The 17,626-nt window shown below is 52.2% G+C and overlaps 1 protein-coding gene across 1 annotated transcript; it reads left to right on the top strand.

The window, feature by feature from the left end:
• The first annotated feature begins 1,013 nt into the window (after nucleotides 1–1,013).
• Nucleotides 1,014–13,173, top strand: GATA5 (GATA binding protein 5). Its single transcript, XM_086760588.1, has 7 exons — nucleotides 1,014–1,163; nucleotides 1,894–2,454; nucleotides 4,426–4,592; nucleotides 9,864–9,989; nucleotides 10,831–10,918; nucleotides 11,498–11,622; nucleotides 12,677–13,173. The coding sequence occupies exons 2-7, from the start codon at nucleotides 1,968–1,970 to the stop codon at nucleotides 12,830–12,832; spliced, it is 1,149 nt and encodes a 382-aa protein (XP_086616714.1). The 5' UTR covers nucleotides 1,014–1,163; nucleotides 1,894–1,967; the 3' UTR covers nucleotides 12,833–13,173.
• The last annotated feature ends 4,453 nt before the right edge of the window (nucleotides 13,174–17,626 follow it).

The following is a 17,626-nucleotide window of genomic DNA, read 5'->3' as shown; positions in this document are numbered from 1 at the left end:
CCCGTGGACAGAGCAAGCGGCGGGGCAGTTTGTGGTTTTTTCTCCTTTTTGCCGAGGAGGAGAGAGCCGGAGCGCGGGGCAAAGGCGCAAAAATTCTCCCGCACGTCCCGGAGGCAAAACCCGATAATGATGACATTATTTCCTCACTCCGGCGGCGGGTGGGGACCGGAGCGGAGTTAAACCCGCCAAATCACCCGGGCCGGGTGGGCGGCGGGGGGCTCCGCGCTCCTTCCCCTCCTGCCGCCCCTTCCCGGAGTCGCGCCGACGGGGAAAAGCAGGAAAAGGGCTTTTGTCCCCGTCGCCAAGGCCGAGGGGGGCTGCAGGGAGGGGGATCCCCTCCGCTGCCCTCTACTCTGGGGAATAGCAGAGCCCCTGGAAGCGGGGCGACCCCCGGCCCGGGCGCCCCGACAGGACGGTGAGAGGCCGGAGCGCTCTTTTCGGAACCGGGCCCGGCTGCCAACAGGCGGGGGAGTGGGGAGGCTGAGGGGGGCCATGCTGGTGAGACCCCCAGTGTCGGAGCGACCCCCAGAAACGCCGAGGAGGGAGCCACCCCTCCTCGGCGGGCGGGTGGACACCCCGGACACCCCCAACCTTGCTGGGAGGAGGAAGGAGCACCCATCGGGTCCGGGGCGGTGCGGGGCACCCTCGGGGGTCGCATCCCGCCCCGGCTCCGCCCGGTACCAGCCGCCCCGCTCCAGGGGCGACCCGACGGCCGCGCCCCCCCAACTCTGGGAGCGAAGCCACCGAGACTTCCCCCCCACCACCACCACCCCCGTGCCCCCCCCCCCGTGCCGGGAGGCGCCCAATCCCGGCCGGGCCCGGGGCTGCCCCGCCGGCCGTCACGTGGGCCGGGCGCACCGGGGCCGCCGTCAAGAGCCGCCGCCGCCGCCGCCGCCGCCACTGCCCCGCCGGGCGCAGCCGGGGACGCACCCACGGGGGAGCGGGGGAGGGGGGCACAGGGGAAGGGCAGCCCCTCTCTGGAGGGGGTCCCGGTTGAGTTTTGGTTGGTTTTTTTTTGTATTTTGGGGTTTCCCCCCCCCCCACATAAACTTTATTATATATTTTTATTATTATTTTTATTTTCCTGGGATTTCCCTGGATGGTCTGACCGCAGCTTCATGCCCACCCGGCCATGCCCGGCTCCGCTCCCGGCCCGCTGCCATGTGAGTACCGGTGCGGGAGAAGCTGCCCGGGATGGGGATGGATGCGGGGGGGAGACGGGATGCTTTTGCGGTTCTCTGCGCCTTTACCCTCCGTTCGCGCGGAGAGGCCTGCCCGAGGGCTATTTCGCTTTTTTAACAAGAAAGCAGCAGAGCTGGTGGATGTGGGACACTGGGGATGCTCCCGGTTCGGAGCCGCTGCCCAGGCCTGCCAGGACCCCGCTCCCACCCGGCCCGGCCGCCTCCCCCCCCGACAGCAAGGCCCCGAGGCATGCTCCAGGCCCGGGGCTCGGGAAAAAAAAAAGACTGGAAGGCAATTTTTTTTTTTTAGGGGGGGGGGGGAGAAAGGAAAAAAAGAAAAAAAAAAAAAAAAGGAAAAATATAAAAAAAAAAAAGAAAAAGAAAAAAGGGTGGAAAAGGAAAAAAAAAAAAAAATTGTTTTTTTTTTCCGGCCCCTGAAAGCGCCCAGGCGGGCGGTGGGAAGGTACCGGGAGCCGCTCCCCGTTCCACCGAGTTTATTTCTCGCCGTGGCTCGGCCGCTACTCCCGCCCGGCCCCGCGGGTTTCCCCCATGGGATGAGGTGACTAGAGGAAAGTTTAAAGGAAAAAAAAAAATTACAAATCGCAGCCCCTGCTTTGAGGCAGGGAAGAGGCGCTTTCGCGCAGGGCCCGGGCCGGGGTCTCCCGGGCTCTGCCGGGGTCTCAGCCCGCGGCTCTCGGCTCTCTCCCCCCAGGTCCCTCTGAGTGAGCCCCTCGGCGACGTCGGGGAGAAGCCGGCCGGGCCCTGAGCAGCCGCCGAGGACGGACCATGTATCAGGGGCTCGCCCTCGCCCCCAGCCATGGCCAGTCGGCTTATCCCCACGACTCCAGCAACTTCCTCCACTCGTCGGCCGGCTCGCCCGTCTACGTGCCCACCACCCGGGTCCCCTCCGTCCTCCAGACCTTGCCCTACCTACAAAGCTGCGAGCCGCATCAGAGTCACCTCGCCAACCCTCCGGGCTGGGGGCAAAGCGGCGGCGAGGCCGCCGCTTTCAACGCCGGCAGCCCTCACCCGCCGTCGGGTTTCTCCTACTCCCACAGCCCCCCGGGCAGCAGCCCCCCGGGCCGCGACGGCCCCTACCAGGGGTACGGTAACGCCTTGGTGCGCTCCGTTAACGGCTCCTACTCCAGCCCCTACCCCGCCTACGTGACCCCCGAGATATCGCCTTCCTGGACGGCCGGACATTTTGAGAGCAGCGTGCTTCACAGCTTGCAGACGAGGCAGGCGGCTTTGCCCGGCCGCAGGTCCACTTTCGGTAAGATCGCCGTCGCCTCGGGGCGTGGAGTGGTTTCCCGACTCTCGGTGCCGGCTCCGAGCCGTCCCCATTCCCCCTCCACCAACCCCGACGTGTTGGTGGCCCGGAGCCGGGGTGAGCTGCCATCCCCGACGGGGGGGACTTTATCCAGGGATGGAGAGACGGTCGGTGGGCACGGGGGGGGTGTGGGGCTGACCCCGGTGGGTGTGGGTGTGTGACATGAAGGGCAAAAACCGAAGGAGACCAAAGTTTGAAAGGAGAAGCAATTCCCCCGCAGGACAGAGGAGCAGAGGCCATTCAACTACCCCCCCCGCCCCCCCTCCCCCGATATCTCCTTCCCACAATATCGACTTTGTGCCTGTGCTTCAATACTTACCCTTGTGTTTAAATTAGCGGGGCAGATTTATAGCTCCCTCCCTTTTAAGTAATTTATTGTGGTAAATGAGTTTATATTTGAACAGACTCTCGGGCTCCTAAATCGCCTCCCCCCGAGCAGGTCCGCAGCTGCATCGCTCTGCGGCCTTTGCAGAGACGCCGAGACGCGCTCAGGCGTTGAACAATAAATTCAATTCGTTCGCATCCACACCGGCCGGTCCTTTTAAAGGCAGCAAATAAAGTTTGGGGGCTCGATTTAACAGGGCTCTCCCTGCGCGGGGTTTATAACCCCGGGGGTGTTTCACCGTGCTGGTTTGCAAAGTCCTTTAAAAGCCACTTCAGGATCTCCGCCGCGTTATCATCTTTACTGCGGTGAACCGAATTATCTTATCTTTACCCCAAGAACAAAGTTAAAACCAGGGAAGCATCCCCCCCCCACCTCCCCGGCTCCGTTTTTCCTCCCACGCCGGAGGGGCTCCGGAGCTGTTTTTTTTTCCAGGATTTTCTCTTTGTCTGGGAAAATCCGTTGCCTTGCGAGGGAAGGGATCGCCCCGGTCCTGCCGAGGGAGGTGATGGCGCAGAAATCTCTTCCGCGCTTTGAATTCGGTGGTTGGGGATCCGGAATAGTGGCCGCCGACCCCTCTGCCGTTTATTTTTACTCTTGAATAATGTAAACCGCTCTTAAGTAGGGTAAACTATTTTTTTTTTCATTTAATGAATTATTGCGACTTTTTTTCTCCTTTTTTTACTTTTTACATTTTTTTTGTTTTCCATTTTCCTCTTTTTAATTTTTTGTTCTTTTTCATTTTTGTTTCCGTTGGATCATTATTAATACGATCGAAGATTTAAAAAACAAATTAAAAGAGCGTATTTTTATTCGAAATAAAACAACATTCCAGGAGGATAAATTTATTTTTTTTTAAAAGAATAGAAAAGGAAAAAGCGGCAGGAGGAAAGAGACCGACTCTCAATCTCGGTTTTGTTCCGGGCTGCCTGGAGCCGCGGTCGGGACAGAGAGGGACCGGGGACGGTGCTCGGGGCGGGCGGCTCCGCGGCTTCTTCCCAGGGCTTTCCAGGGGAGAAAAAAGTGGGGAAGAGCCGGATTTCGGGGCCTGAAGCTCTCCGGGGAGCCCCGCGGCTGCCAGCCCGGCTGGCCCGGGTAGAGCGGAGCCGGAGCCAGGCGTTACAGCCCCGAGCCCTTCCCCAGCCGGGCCGTCCCCAGCGAGCAGCGAGCCTTGATGGAAATCAGGAAAATCTCCCTATTTTGCCTCTTTCATCATTAGTTATTTTTGCAGCCCGGGCTCCCTGCCCATTCGCATCCCAGTGAGACCCCAGCTGTGCACAGCACTTTGGGGTCTTTTGGTGTGGGGATGGGGGATATTCTGGTTTTGAACAAAGTATTAATTTGTGGAGGGAATAAAATGGTTTGGTCCACATTTTGTAGGGTGGAAGTAGATTCCCACCAGGCAGGGATTGTCCCTCACAGAGGGGTAACGGAGCAGGGTAGATTGGGGACCCTCTCCCACAGGGTCCCCATGGGTGGCCCGGTGCGGTGGGGCCAGCTCCTGACCCTCACCTCTTGGCTCTCTCTTCCAGAGTACCTGGAGGAGTTCCCCGGGGACGGCCGGGAGTGCGTGAACTGCGGGGCCATGTCCACCCCGCTCTGGAGGAAGGACGGCACCGGGCACTACCTGTGCAACGCCTGCGGGCTCTACCACAAAATGAACGGCATCAACCGGCCGCTCAAGCCGCAGAAGAGGCTGGTAAGAGGGGGATCCCCTGCTTTACCCGGGGGGTGGCTGGAGACAAGGAGCTGGGAGCCTGTTGGAGTCTCTGGACTTGGTTTAGGGCCTGTTTGACCCTTGGTCGTCCCCTAAATAAAATGCCATCAGCACCGGCAGGACCCCCGTGCTGCAGTGCGGAGCTGGCTGGGGTCAGGAGGAGCGGAGCGAAGCCGGAGCGATTGCTGCCCTTGGCACGGCTGGTGGGCAGCGCGGAAACAGGGCCGCAGGGACCGGAGGGGTCCTGGGGCTGCATGGAGGGGCTGCACCGCAGCCGAGCAGGGGCCGATCAGCCCTGCCTGTGGTCCGGGGCTCTGTGGGCTTCCCCTGGCTCCGTTCCCGCAGTGGGCGCGTTGCTTTTTATTCTACAGTAGTTATTATTATTTCCTAGTTCTTCACACACACGGTCTAGGCAGAGTGGTTGAACAGGGGACAGGGCTGATCCTGAGCTGGCCCAGGCAGATCTGTGGCTGCTCACAATGGGAGTAGAATGGGGCCCAGTTCCCCCACTGCCTTCACCCACCCGTCCCAAGGGGAGATTTGGGGTCTGCTAGTTCCCGGTTTCTCTGCAGGTTAAAGCATTATTCCCCCCCCGCCCCCGAGTGATATTGGGCTTCCTCCAATTGGGATCCCATCGTGAGAGAGGAAAGACGCCTCCTTTTTTTTTTTTTTTTTTTTTTGTTTCTAGAGTTGCTTTGGGATGTTTAAATTTGGTGGTAACAGTTTTGGTTTCAGAGCCTGTCATCAGAAGCCGTCATTACAAACAGGATGTTTGTCGGAGCCGTGCTGGGGAACAGCTGGGAGCTCCTTTTGCTTTAGCTTGCGGTGTGTTCCCGCAGTTATTTTTTTTTTTTCTGCCTTGCAAAAAAAATTATTAGCAATAACCCAACAGTGACAAGTCTCTGTGTAAGAGAACCATTTGAAAAAAGAAAAAAAAAAGTTGGTATTGAGCAAGATGTTTCAATCTGATTCCGATCCCAGAAATGTGGGTCTGGATTTGCAAAATGAAATGAGCAGCAGCTTCATGGAAAATGGCCCGGTTTTGTTCGTAATATCAAAATCGAGGCATTTCTGTGAAATATTTTGCATTATCTGACAGGATTTTCCTGTCTCACCAAAACCCTCCTCGTCTCCTTTAATGTAATGACATTAAATCCGCACCCCGGCAGCGGGCTGTGATCTCTGCTTGCTGCAAATCGCCGAGTTACGCTGCTGATTTCCTCAGAGCAAACACGATCGGTGCGTTGAGAGATCGGTGCAAACCAGTTTAAATCCAACTCCGCCTTTCAGACTGGCATCAAAACGTGGCGCTGGATGAATTTCCAGGGTTTTTTTGAATGGCTTTTCCCCAAAGGAATTGGAGAGGTCTCGCTGCTGTTCAGTATTTTATTTCGGCGCGCGGGAAGGGAGCCAGCCCAGCGTTGTCTGCACCCTACGCGCCCGGCGCAGGCAGCACACGGGGACCTCAAGCTCCAGGCAGCTCCTCTGTCATTGCTGGCAGAGCCCTGTATGTAGCACTCCTGAGGCATTTTTTCGGCAAAAATTTCAACAAAGTTTTCTGGTGTACGATGCTGGTTTGCAGAATTAAGACTGTTTCCCAGGGACAAGCAAATCTTGCTAGGCATTAAGTACTTCCGAAATTTTTTATTATTATTTTGGCTATCAGTACAATAATGATAAAGCTCAAATGAAAGAGCTGATTCTTATCCAGAGGAAACATTTCAGTAAGGTTGAAATACCTGAGGGGATTTTGGTTTATGGATTAGAAAAGGGGCTGCAATTTTGATTTTCCAACCTGACTTTGGAACAAAACATTTCAAAATCTTGGATTTTCCCGAGGGTTTGAAATGTCACGTTGCAACAAGTTCTGCCCCGTCGGAGGAAGGGGGATCCGCTGAGGATGTATGTGTGGGTGCCAGGCGCACTCTGCAAATCCATCTCCGAGGGAGCGACCTGCACCCTGTGGCTTGGGATGTTTCTTCCCCCAAATGGTTTCCGTGGCAGGGAATGTCTTCCCTGCTCATATCCTCACCCGCACGGGCTGGGAGCAGAGCGGTGAACGCAGCGACGCGCCGTTGCTCCAGGAAGGATGGAATCGGCTGTTTCACAACGCAGTGAAATTCAGACACGGGGAGGAAAAATGGTTGCTTTTGTCCTTTACGTTACGACCTTTGTTCTGTAAGTAGACGCCACACTGGGAGTTATTCTGACTTCTGTTTTCACAAAGCAAAGTCCCGCTGAAAGCCCTGGAGAACGCAACGTGGCCCGGATAACGCTGCGGGAACGACGTCCTGCGGCTTGGTAGCGCTCAGCCTGCTCGTGCGTGGGAGAGGGCGAGCAACGCTCGTGTAGTTTCCAGTTCAGTTTTTGTTTCTTTTCTTGAGATAAGGGTAAATTTTCTATACAGTAACGACAGCCGTTTTGCTAGAGCCCGTGTCCAGATTCAAAGTGCTGCGGCTTTGGGCAGAAAGGATTTATCTTAGGGGAGGATGGGAGCAGCACTTTATTTCGGGCAGCACCTTTTCTAGCCAAAGTTTCTTGGCACATTTCACAGGGTGATGCCTTAGACCCTGGCCTAAAAGCCACATCACTTTTACCATCCAGGAGCAGCCGGTGGAGGGGGATGGCTCCAGCCTTGCGCGTGCAATTCCCCTGTGTCAGGAGCAGAGCAGTTCCTGCTGCTCGCCCGTCCTCCGAGGTGTGGGTTTGCCCAGAGCCGTGGTAACAAAGGCAAACCTCAGAGGATGCTGCTGCCTTTGGCTTGGATCTGCCTGCTTTCAGGAGCTGATCTGCTCTCTCAGCATACTTTGCCGTGGCCTCTTTCCTATCGACACCTGGTCCCCTCCGTCCTGCTGGCAAGGGGGACAGAGATGCGGTGATTCCATCTGGGGGTTCAGAGACTTCTTTTTCTCCTGTGAAACCTTGTGGTTTCTTTTCCACTTCTGAAAAGCAAGTGAAGCAAAGTCTCCGGCATTGGGTTTCCTTGGAGGGACCTGCCCCACTGGCTCTGAATTTTTTTGGGTTCTCCAAGCAGCACCCACACACCATTGATTCGATGGGCCCCACTCACAGTTCCTTGAGCTTATCGGCAGCACTTGGCTGTCAAGCCCGGTCCCTGAAGAGTTTTTGTTTGAGTGTACGCTGCATTTGTATAAATAAACACTGGAGCACAATGTTGAAGTCAACAACTTCCTAGACAAGGTCAGAACGGTACAAAGGCAGCCGGGTGGAGGCAGGCAGAAATGCATTTTCTTTTAAGGGAGCTGCTGGGAAACCAGCAGTAATGTATTGTACCCCTGTCCTTCAGTGAGCAGTGCTAGCCTTGACTGTCTCTTTGTTGTGGTGCAGGCCCAGGTTCTCGCGGTATTTCTGGGGTTTAAATTGTAATATTTGGTCGTGGAGGATGGTTTCTGCTCTCCCTGGCTGTGTGAGGAGGCAGTAGCCCAGAGAATGATGTGCAGGAGATGCAGGAGGCATGTGCCGCTGCCCCAGCAGAAAGACTGCGAGCAGATCGCAACGCAGTGCGGGCAGAGTTCTGTCAGGGCTGTCATTGCTGTTGGGCCACCGGAACCACAGGTGTCATTGCCACCTTGGCTGCAAGCTGCAGACAAAATGTTGTATGAAATAGGGACAGTGTGTTGCTCCCTCCCAGGGGCCTGCGGTGACCCAGAAATTTTGGGGCTTTCCAACGGGCTTTGCGTTGGCTTTCCTCCATCTGCAGGTGATGACAGAGCTCACCAGCCCGCGCCAGGCACAGTTGCCCCAGGGCTGAGAGCCTCCAAATTCCCCTCCGCACCCACGGCAGGAGCTGGACCTCAGAGCCCTCGCACCCCTCGGGTGCCCAGCACCTCCCTCTGCTCCCGCGGGGCTGAAGTCCCTCACAGTCGCAGGGGTGAACAGCACAGCCCTGGCAGCTGAAAGGCTTTAAGGAAGCACTGTAGCTGCTCCAGGATCTTGCCATGATGCCATGTCCCATATTAGGGACAAGGATTGCTGTCCCCTCCTCTGTGCCAGGCTCGTCAGCTCACACCTCAGAGTATTGTTATCTTTGTACAGCTATTTCTTGAAAGCTAAATACTTTCCAAAGCAATCCCATTATTTGTAAATAGTTGCTGAGACCTCTTTGCTGAGCGAGTGAACCAAAGCTTGGGCACGTCACTTGTGTCTCTCAAAACTCAAAGCTGATCTTTATTTGACTGCTAACCTTGTAAAAACATTTCATTTTTTTATTCCTACTCTTCCCACCTCATTCATCACATTGCTGAGTCCTGATACCGAGCAATAATGGAAGCATAAGCAAACAGGGAGTTCTTTATTGCCTGCATCACCTCTCCTCTGCCTTTGAGAGGAACCGTGGAGGTTTTTCTTGAGGCTGAAGAACGCCTGAATGTGGAGACCCTGTGATACTAGTTACGTCACCAGTATCTTATACTCAGTGAAGTCTTTTACTAAAATAGTTTCAATACCTAGTGTTAGGAGACTTATAAATTAAATGCCCGTGATGCTGACAGCTCTGTATCTAGAGACTTGCTAATTTTCCAGTGGCTCAGAGTACAGTTGTCAGAAATGAGTTTGCTGCTCCTGCCAGAATATTTTCCTTCTCCATTTGGAAGTATTAACATTTCAGAGCCAGCAATCACTGCACTCACAAATTATGTCATTAATTAATGTTTGCGCGGTGTTTCTGCAGCCTGGAAGGGAACAGATTATCTGCGAGACGTGCAAACAATAACCTCCCTGGTCCCATCGTGAGCCAGTTCAGCTTGGTTCTGCCCAGTTCAGCCAGCTGATTCCAGTTGTCTTAAACCAGAGATGAATTGGGATGCTGTTAACTTTAGTAGTAGTCCTGAGTGCAGAAAAACAGAAGAAGAGTTCACTTAAAGCATGAGGAGTTTTCTTTGTGCGCTTAAAGCCTGGCTGGCATTTTCCGTCTCTTTCTCCGTCTGAGTGGATCTCCTGGAGGAAAGTTCTCTGTGCTCCGAGTCCCGATCACTTCCAGCAGATTTGCTGGGAGTTTGTGAAACGAGTTGCAAGGATATTTGCCAGGTTTCTCAAGCTCAAGAAAAAAAAGCACTTGCAAATTAGAGTGATCTCATTTGAATGTAATTTCTTTGATCTGAATTTGGCTATCATGTGTGGTTCACATTTTCCAGGAAATCGGTGTAATTGGATATTTTCTTTTTATATGAAAGGAAACTTCCCAGTTAATCATTCCTATGTGTGCATTCATGCATTTGTTTGCTTGTTTTTAAGTCTTCATCTAGACGTGCTGGCCTATGTTGCACTAACTGCCACACAACCAATACCACCCTCTGGAGAAGGAACGCCGAAGGGGAGCCCGTCTGCAATGCCTGCGGCTTGTACATGAAACTCCACGGGGTGAGGACCGCATCCGCGCTGGGAAGGACCCGTTGGGCACTGGCATCACCGCCCAGCAGGTCCAGGATATAATTTCTGAAGGGACCAGCCTCTAGACTGGACCCAGGAGAGCCGTAACCCAGTCCTGTCTCCTTGAACAGTTAAAAGCTCATTCTACTGAGGTTCTCCACAATAAGGCTAGTGGGTACTGGAACACTCTTCGGAGGTACTTGCGTAGAGGAGAGATTTCTGGCACTGAGTGGCTCTTAATTAGGTTGTTTGGCAAGTTACTCCCCAAAAAGAGAGCTTACCAGGCTCCAGTAGCTGGACACTGAAGCTTCGCAAACCCAAATAGAGATAAGGAGCATATTTCTTCTCGATGTGGGAATTAAGAATGGGTGAAGGATGCTAAGGAGTCCACACGGAGGCTGGCTGATAATATTTATCCACAGAGGATGAGAACTATTGGTCAAAGAGGGGACTTCATCCCTCCGTACCAGCCTCTTCAAACTTCTGCCATAAACGTTAAATTCCCTTTATCCCATGATGGTTCCCTCCGAACCATGTAGGCTCTGAGTCTGTCAGTGTAATTTAATAGGGCCTCGTCATAAAGGTCACTAATAAATCAGGAAAAGGAAAATAGGAAATAAAGGAAAAAACAAAATTTGTGGAAAAGCCTTAGCTGTTAGCCTTATACATCTTCCAGCCAAGGCCTGTTGCTGAGAAAAATAGCACTTAGTGAAGGACAAGGACTTTAGGTGCTTTGCACGGGCTACAGTACGTAAATAGGAGAGCAACACGTTTGTGGGAAGCAGCTAAGTAAAATGCAATATTAATGATTCCAAACTTTGTGACTATCAAGGTACCACGACCTCTGGCCATGAAAAAGGAAAGTATCCAGACGAGGAAAAGGAAGCCTAAAAATATTACCAAAGGCAAAACCTCAACAGGTACGGTGCTGCTGTCATCCATCACAGGAGCTTGGGGCACAGTTCACCTCAATGTCTTCTGCAAGAAATTACAACAATTAGAAAATAATATTGTGATTTTTTTTCCCTGATGATTCCTTTTAGGCTTGTATTTATGCCTAGCCCTCACATGGAAGGAGGATGCTGGGTGGGAAATCTCACTGCTGTCACATTCCCACAAGGTCCCTCCATGCTATGGGCACCCAGCTCCAGTCCAGCAGCGCTTGTGGTCAACCAGATCTGGGCTGAGCTGAGTAATGGGAAAAAGCAGAGTTGGGAATGGTGTGTTAAAGAGTTGAGGGGAAGGCATCATGACGCGTTCAACGTTACCCCATCTGGCCTGTACCAGGATCAGCACTGCCAGGCTATGAAAGGGTTCTCCTCCTCCTCCATCAGCACTTTGGAGCCAAATACAAAGCCTTAGCCTGACAGAGATGCAGTGCAGAAAGAGAACAGTAGAGTTGTGCCATGAGATGTGATGGAAGCCATTAAAGTATAAAGTTATTTAAGAGCAAATTTGCACTTATGTTGCTTCACCGTCCTGTACTGATTGTCTTCCAGGGTCTACGACTTCGGCCACTAACTCCCCTTCTTCCATTACGAACTCAGACAGCACGGTCACTTTAAAGTCAGAGCCCAGCGCGACCTCGCAGTATCCTGGACAAACCATCGTGTCGGTGTCCCAGGTAAGGCACAGGGCCTCACGGCCACTGCCTGCCGGGGCGGATGCTCCACAGGCCTCAGTAGACCTGAGGGTCCTTGATGAGGTTAAGTAATCTGTTGATTGCATTGGGGGCCACCAGCCTGATGGACTACCTCAGATTGAGGAAAGCAGGGAGTGTGAGCCAAGACATTGTAGACCAGGAAGGGTTCCAGCCTGTTGGCTCCCCATCAGCTCTTCCGTCTTGCAGCAGGGAACTGGGCAGTCCAAGCCCTGCTGCTGCAGATGCAGTCGGTGGGGAACTGGATTCAGTGTAGATCTGAGTTTAGTTCCCATCTCCTGCCATGAAATCCTGGGAGTTACAACCCTGTCGAGTTGGTGGGATCATTGCAGGGTGGAAACCTCCATAGCTCCCAAGAAAACACTCCCAGGACATATGTTATCTGCGCTTTATAGCCCTGAGGTGTATGGATTGCACCTCACAGAGCTGTAATGCTGTCAGAGACCCCACATTGCAAGGCTGTGCTTCTGCCCCGAGGATTTCTTTGGGATGGGTTGCTATTTTGTCTTGGCAGAGGAAAAAAATGGCTCTAAATCAACCCACACATAAACATTTTGTGACCCACTGCTATCTTTATGGTGGATCTAAGCCTTCCCAGCGCTGGACATGCACGTATGGAGGGGAAGCTCAGCTCCAGCACCCGAGCGCCTGGCACAGCACCAGCTGTGCCATATGGGAGAGAGGGGTTTTTTTGGCAGAAACTGATAAATCTGATTTGTGCTGTGCTCTTAAAAAATATGCAAGCACCTAGAGATCTCCAAACTGGACACGTTTAGTCAATAAATAAATGCAGATGGGCCCTGGGATGCTTCCTCCCTCTTGGTCCTTGTGTTTGCTGGGGATGGAGCACCGTTGCTGCCCAGCTCCGGGCTGCTCCGAAGGGCAGCACTAGCATCAGGATAACCCACCCTGTTCATAATCCGTCTTAGTCCTACCACTGCATTACGACGAGGGAGAGAGCGACCTGTTAGCTAATAATAGGCTTTCTAATGACTTTCTGCTTCCCTCCTCGGGGCAGGCACAGAGCCAGTCGGACGAGGCACTGGCCAGCGGCCACAGCGAGTTCAAATTTGAGCCCGAGGACTACACCTTCTCCCCTACCACCATGGCCCCACAGCCTGGGCTGAGTGCCCCACTCCGGCAGGACTCCTGGTGTGCCCTTGCACTCGCCTAGAAACCTCCAACCTCCAGCAAAAAGCCTCAGGACCAATATTTTTGGCTGGCCCTGCAAACGGCCGATGGGCAGGAGGGTGGGCTGCCTCAGCGCTTCGGGACTGCGGTGTGTGGAGCCACGGCCACAGGACAGATTTCTCTTGGAGGATGCACGTGGAAAACGTTGGCTGGACGGGGCCAGGATGGCCCCACTTTGGCACCGGCTCCCCAGAAACTCATCCTCATCCGGAGTGACCCAGGGTTGTCTCCTCAAGGCTGGACCCCCGGGGCCAGCTCCGTTTTCCCGGGGAAAGCCTTCCTCCTTTGAGATGAAACCAGCAAATAAATGCATCCCAGAATCTATGTTTATTCGCAGTGATTTCTCCCTCCTATGACTCCTCTGTGTGCAATTTATTCCACTTTCCAATAAAGACTGTAATAACATGGCACCAAATAACTTAATTTTATTAAAATGTAAACTGTGTGGCCTCCCTTACGTTTTATTGGCCACAACAGGAAGAAAAGAGGAAAAAAAAAAAGCAACGGTTGTTTTAAACATTTACTGTTTTATATTAAAAACGATCATCTCTATAGAGTGTTAGCTTATGAAGCGTTTAGCCTATCAACACATGAAATAAACACGCTGCTCTTCCCTTTCCATCTCCAAACAAAGATTTTTTTTATTATTATTTTAGGCAAACCACATGACAAAAATGGTCAAAACCTCCCAGTAATAAAACAATACTGAAATGCTGTTTTTCCTTTGTATTTCCTGGTTGTTCTTGATATTGCCAGCTCTGAGCATCAGCAAATCAGAAGTTAGTCCTCCAAAAGTTAATAGAAAGGTTTGAGGGATGGAAAAGTAACGTATGTGTTGGAGGTATATTTGTTTGCACCCAGTTTTGGGGATGTTTTCAATGGAGGATTTCCAGCTTTCAGCCATGCAAGGCACAGATTCCTTTTTAATTATTTTGATGAAAGCTGAGTAGAAAATAATTTCTTGGAGCTGAGCTGTAACAAAAGATCATGAGTGATGCAAAACCCACATCACACTTCCAAAAGCTGGCAACCGTATGTTTCTACAGCTTCTCGGAGCTGCCCCGGGCAGGTGGGCGATGGGGAGATATGGTCTGCTAGGGGCATGCCAGGGGACCCTGAAGCTCCCAGGGAGCCTGGGGGTGAGGAGAAGACCATACCAAGGAGGGGAGATGGATGGGAAATGAAGGGGGAGCAAGGTCATGAAGTTACTTCTATGGCCTGCTTTATTTGTTATTTCTAAATAAAATCTCCAGCCTGGCTGGATGGCTATTTATGGCCAGGAAGCCGTCAAGTAATAGTTCCTTAATATAGAAGTTGACCTGTCCAGGGCTTCCTGGAGCAACTTTTCCTCTTGTCAGAAGAGATGGATCACTTGATTTTTATTATAAACAACAGGCTAAAGATGATCAGGGAGAGTGAATCTGGCATCAAGTTGCAACTCAGCTGAGATGGAGGATGATGCTTTCCACTATGCAACCCTTGCTGGAGGAAAGGAGATGCTCCAGGCACTGGGCAGCATTGGTCTCCTCCAGTGCTGCTGTAGCTCAACGGCTGGTCCCTCAACACAGCCCCGTGCAGGCATGGGGGGTTCAACTCAACCTTTTATCAAAGCCCATGGATTAAAACTGTCTTTGTAGGAGTATTTCTTGTGCCTCTGGAGCTTCGTTAGCAGCTTGAATAATGCCAAGCTCCAGTGCTGGAGCACCGGCCATCACGGAGGGGCATCCTTCCAGCGCCAGGCTTCGCAGTGGCTCACTGTATTTGCATGGCCGGGCTCTCACCGCAGATCCACATCTCCACCATTTGTTTTTCCACTCCCTGGCTTGCCAACAGCCGTAGCAGAGCCAGGCACGGCCATGTAGCAGATAAGCTAGCAGCACAGGGCTGGCAGGGTGACACCGTCCCCAAATCCAGCCCAAACTGTGCCTCTGGAAGTCAGGAAAATGGGCGATGTGGCTTGGGCTCAGGCGACCTGTGGGTGCCTGAGGTGACGTGCTGGGACACGGGAGGGCAGGAGGGAACAGGAGCCCTGGGTGTAGCATGACTAACACTCCCGGGCAGCTCCCCAAACCCCAAGCTTTGCAAGCAAAAAAAAAAAAAGGCAGTGCAACACAAGTTGTGGCAAGATGATTTCTACAGATGGTGGCAGGGGGTCCTCACTTTTTCGTCTGCGTGACCCCGAGGGGGAGAGTTATTTTAAAGGCAAACAAGAAGACCCAAACAATGTCAAGATGTTGACACCAGTGGCTCCAGCGGTTTTATTTATTGCCTGTTGGTAACTGTCGACTGGGCGTCGCGATGCTCCGGGAGCTGGTGGCTGACGAAACGAGGCAGAGGGACAAGAAGTGAAACAACCGGGATGTGTGTAGTTTTTCCTTCCTGCTCTCTCCCTGCACTCGCTGGACGGCATCATCCACAATGCTGGTTTTTCATTTCTCAGCAGTGTCTTCCACTCTTTTACTTCTGTCTCATGGTCAGCCCTAAAGGGAGAGGCATCACCATCTGCACAGCCCTGTGAGAAAGGCAAGGCTTGCTTTCCTCCTGGTCCTTGCACCCCCAGAAGAGCCAGCACCCCGGAAGTAAGTCCCAACCTTGCAGCAGCTACATCCAGGGGGACCCATGCACCTTCCAACCATTACCTTCCCTAGGGGATCCACATCCCTTTGTACCCCTCATTACGTGCCGAAGAGGAGCATTAGATCAGTGTGAATAAAAGTGTGAATAAAAACTACGGGAAAGTTTGGGTCTTCCCAGCTCATGCTACATCCTCAATCCTGCTCCTACTACCTCTGAGCGCCTGCTTGCACAGCCCAGCTCAGCCCACGTCCTTGCAGGAGTTTGAGAGGTTGGGGTGGTAGCAATGGAGGAGGTTGGACCCAAAACCAACATCCAGGAGAACCAGACCCCTTAGCTGATCTGGAGGTTATGGGCTTCCTACACAGCGCCCGCTGTCCTGCCTCACCTAGGTCCAGCCCAGGCTGTGTGAACAGCCCCACCACCATCTTCTGTGACCAGGGTCACCCTTCCCTGCCACATTCCCAAACAAGGCTGATTCACAGACACACTGCAGAGATCAGCTTTTACTTCTCCTTCCCAAACCTTTCTCAATCCTCTTGGTCCTCTCTCCCCTTCCCAAGCATGGTGTATCTTTGCTGTCCTACAGGTCTGGTGGCTTGTGGACAGCAATTATCTTTACTGTTGTTGTACAGCTGCCTCAGAGCTATCAATTGCCTTTGTTCAAAGGTCACCTGGCCAGATGATTTTATAACATGACTACAATGATCTGTTCCATTTTGCACTTTACACTGATGCCACGGTGATTTTTACCAAGTCAGCGAGTGAGTAATGAAGCACTTGAGCCTATAAAAACATGTTGTTCTTGTTTATGATCATATTAATAGCACAATAAAATCATTGCTTACCCAAGCAGTTGCTTTCAAAAAAAAAAAAAAGTTTCTTTTTGATTTCTGCATGGAAAATGGGAAGTTGTGGTTTAGTTTCTGCTGGGATCCCTGGAGCTCCAAACTCTCTAATGGAGTGTCACTTTTATGTTGGGGCACAGAAAGCTGTAAATTTTTTTGTGTGTTGCACACAGAAGTCTCCAGCACAACTTGTGTGGCTACTCAGCTGCTGGTTTGGCTCTGCCTGAACTGCAAACACCACCCAGCTGGCAGATAGGCTTGACTCTTCCTTTGCACAGGCCTTGGAGACACACAACCCCCAGGTGAAACAGTGCACCAGTCACCGGTTAGGCTGATTTGTGCCACCTGAGGAACATGCCCATCATGGCTATAAGAAGATGGGGGCAGCATGCTTCTCTTTCTTGGTCCTAGAGGTTGGCAAGTCTATGAAGTACTGTGTGGATCCAAGAGGTTTTCCCTGGAATGAAAGTTGAAGCAAGGCTGTGAGCCAGGTACAGCAGTGCTTGAGGGGTGGAGGGTTTCTGTTGCTGGTTTTTGATTGCTCTGGAAGTGCTTGGTGGTTCAGAGAGGCAAATTCACTGTTCCTTCCCAGTCCTTGTCCACCATTTCCCTGTATCTCTCTAGCGCTTTTTATTGGTGAGTTGGTTGTGTACCAGTAGGGAAAAAACCTCCCGTTGTTTTCCAGGTCAATGTGCTGCAGTAAGCACATGTGTAGGCTATTTACTTGTGCAGCAGCTAAATCAGAGCTGAATATTCAGTCTCACCATTGTATGCAGAGAAAAAGAAAGCAAACAGCACTGCTCCTTTCATCACATCAGGTGGTCCTTCTTGGAGAAAGCTTTGTGGCCAGGGGTTGGTAGGAGGTGATGTCTCCAAGAACCTCTCCTGTTCACCATCAAATTTACATTGAATAACCCAAAAGACACTTAATGAGGAGCAATAACACCTCTTGCAAAGTGTTTTTATTTCAAAGAAGCTCCTCCTCAAGGGGAAGCTTGGTGAGAAGCAGCACATTCCAAGAAGGCTCTTAAAGGGATTTTATCCCCATCCTGTTGTCTTTTCTGAAAACCCCAGATCTTATGTTTCAGTAACATTTCTACTGAAGAGTACCACCCACCGGTAACATGTCATGGATACATGACATGGTGTGGAGAGGAAAGAAGGGGAGCAGTGTTGGGCTGTCTCTATGGTCCAACTTAGCAAAGAGCACCTTTACCTACAGTGTTTTAACGCCACGGGGACTGTTGGCGCTTACCAGCCTTGCTCCTGTTCTTGTAGGTTGTCTTTAAATGTCGTTAGCAAACGCATTAGTATTGGAATTTAAAGAAAGATTTTATAACAAGCATTTCCACACT

Source organism: Chlamydotis macqueenii, chromosome 16 (genome assembly GCF_036417535.1).
Source record: "Chlamydotis macqueenii isolate bChlMac1 chromosome 16, bChlMac1.mat, whole genome shotgun sequence".
Classification (NCBI taxonomy): Eukaryota; Metazoa; Chordata; class Aves; order Otidiformes; family Otididae; genus Chlamydotis; species Chlamydotis macqueenii.
The sequence above is the reverse complement of the archived record's forward strand: the minus strand, read 5'-3'. Positions and strand labels throughout refer to the sequence as shown.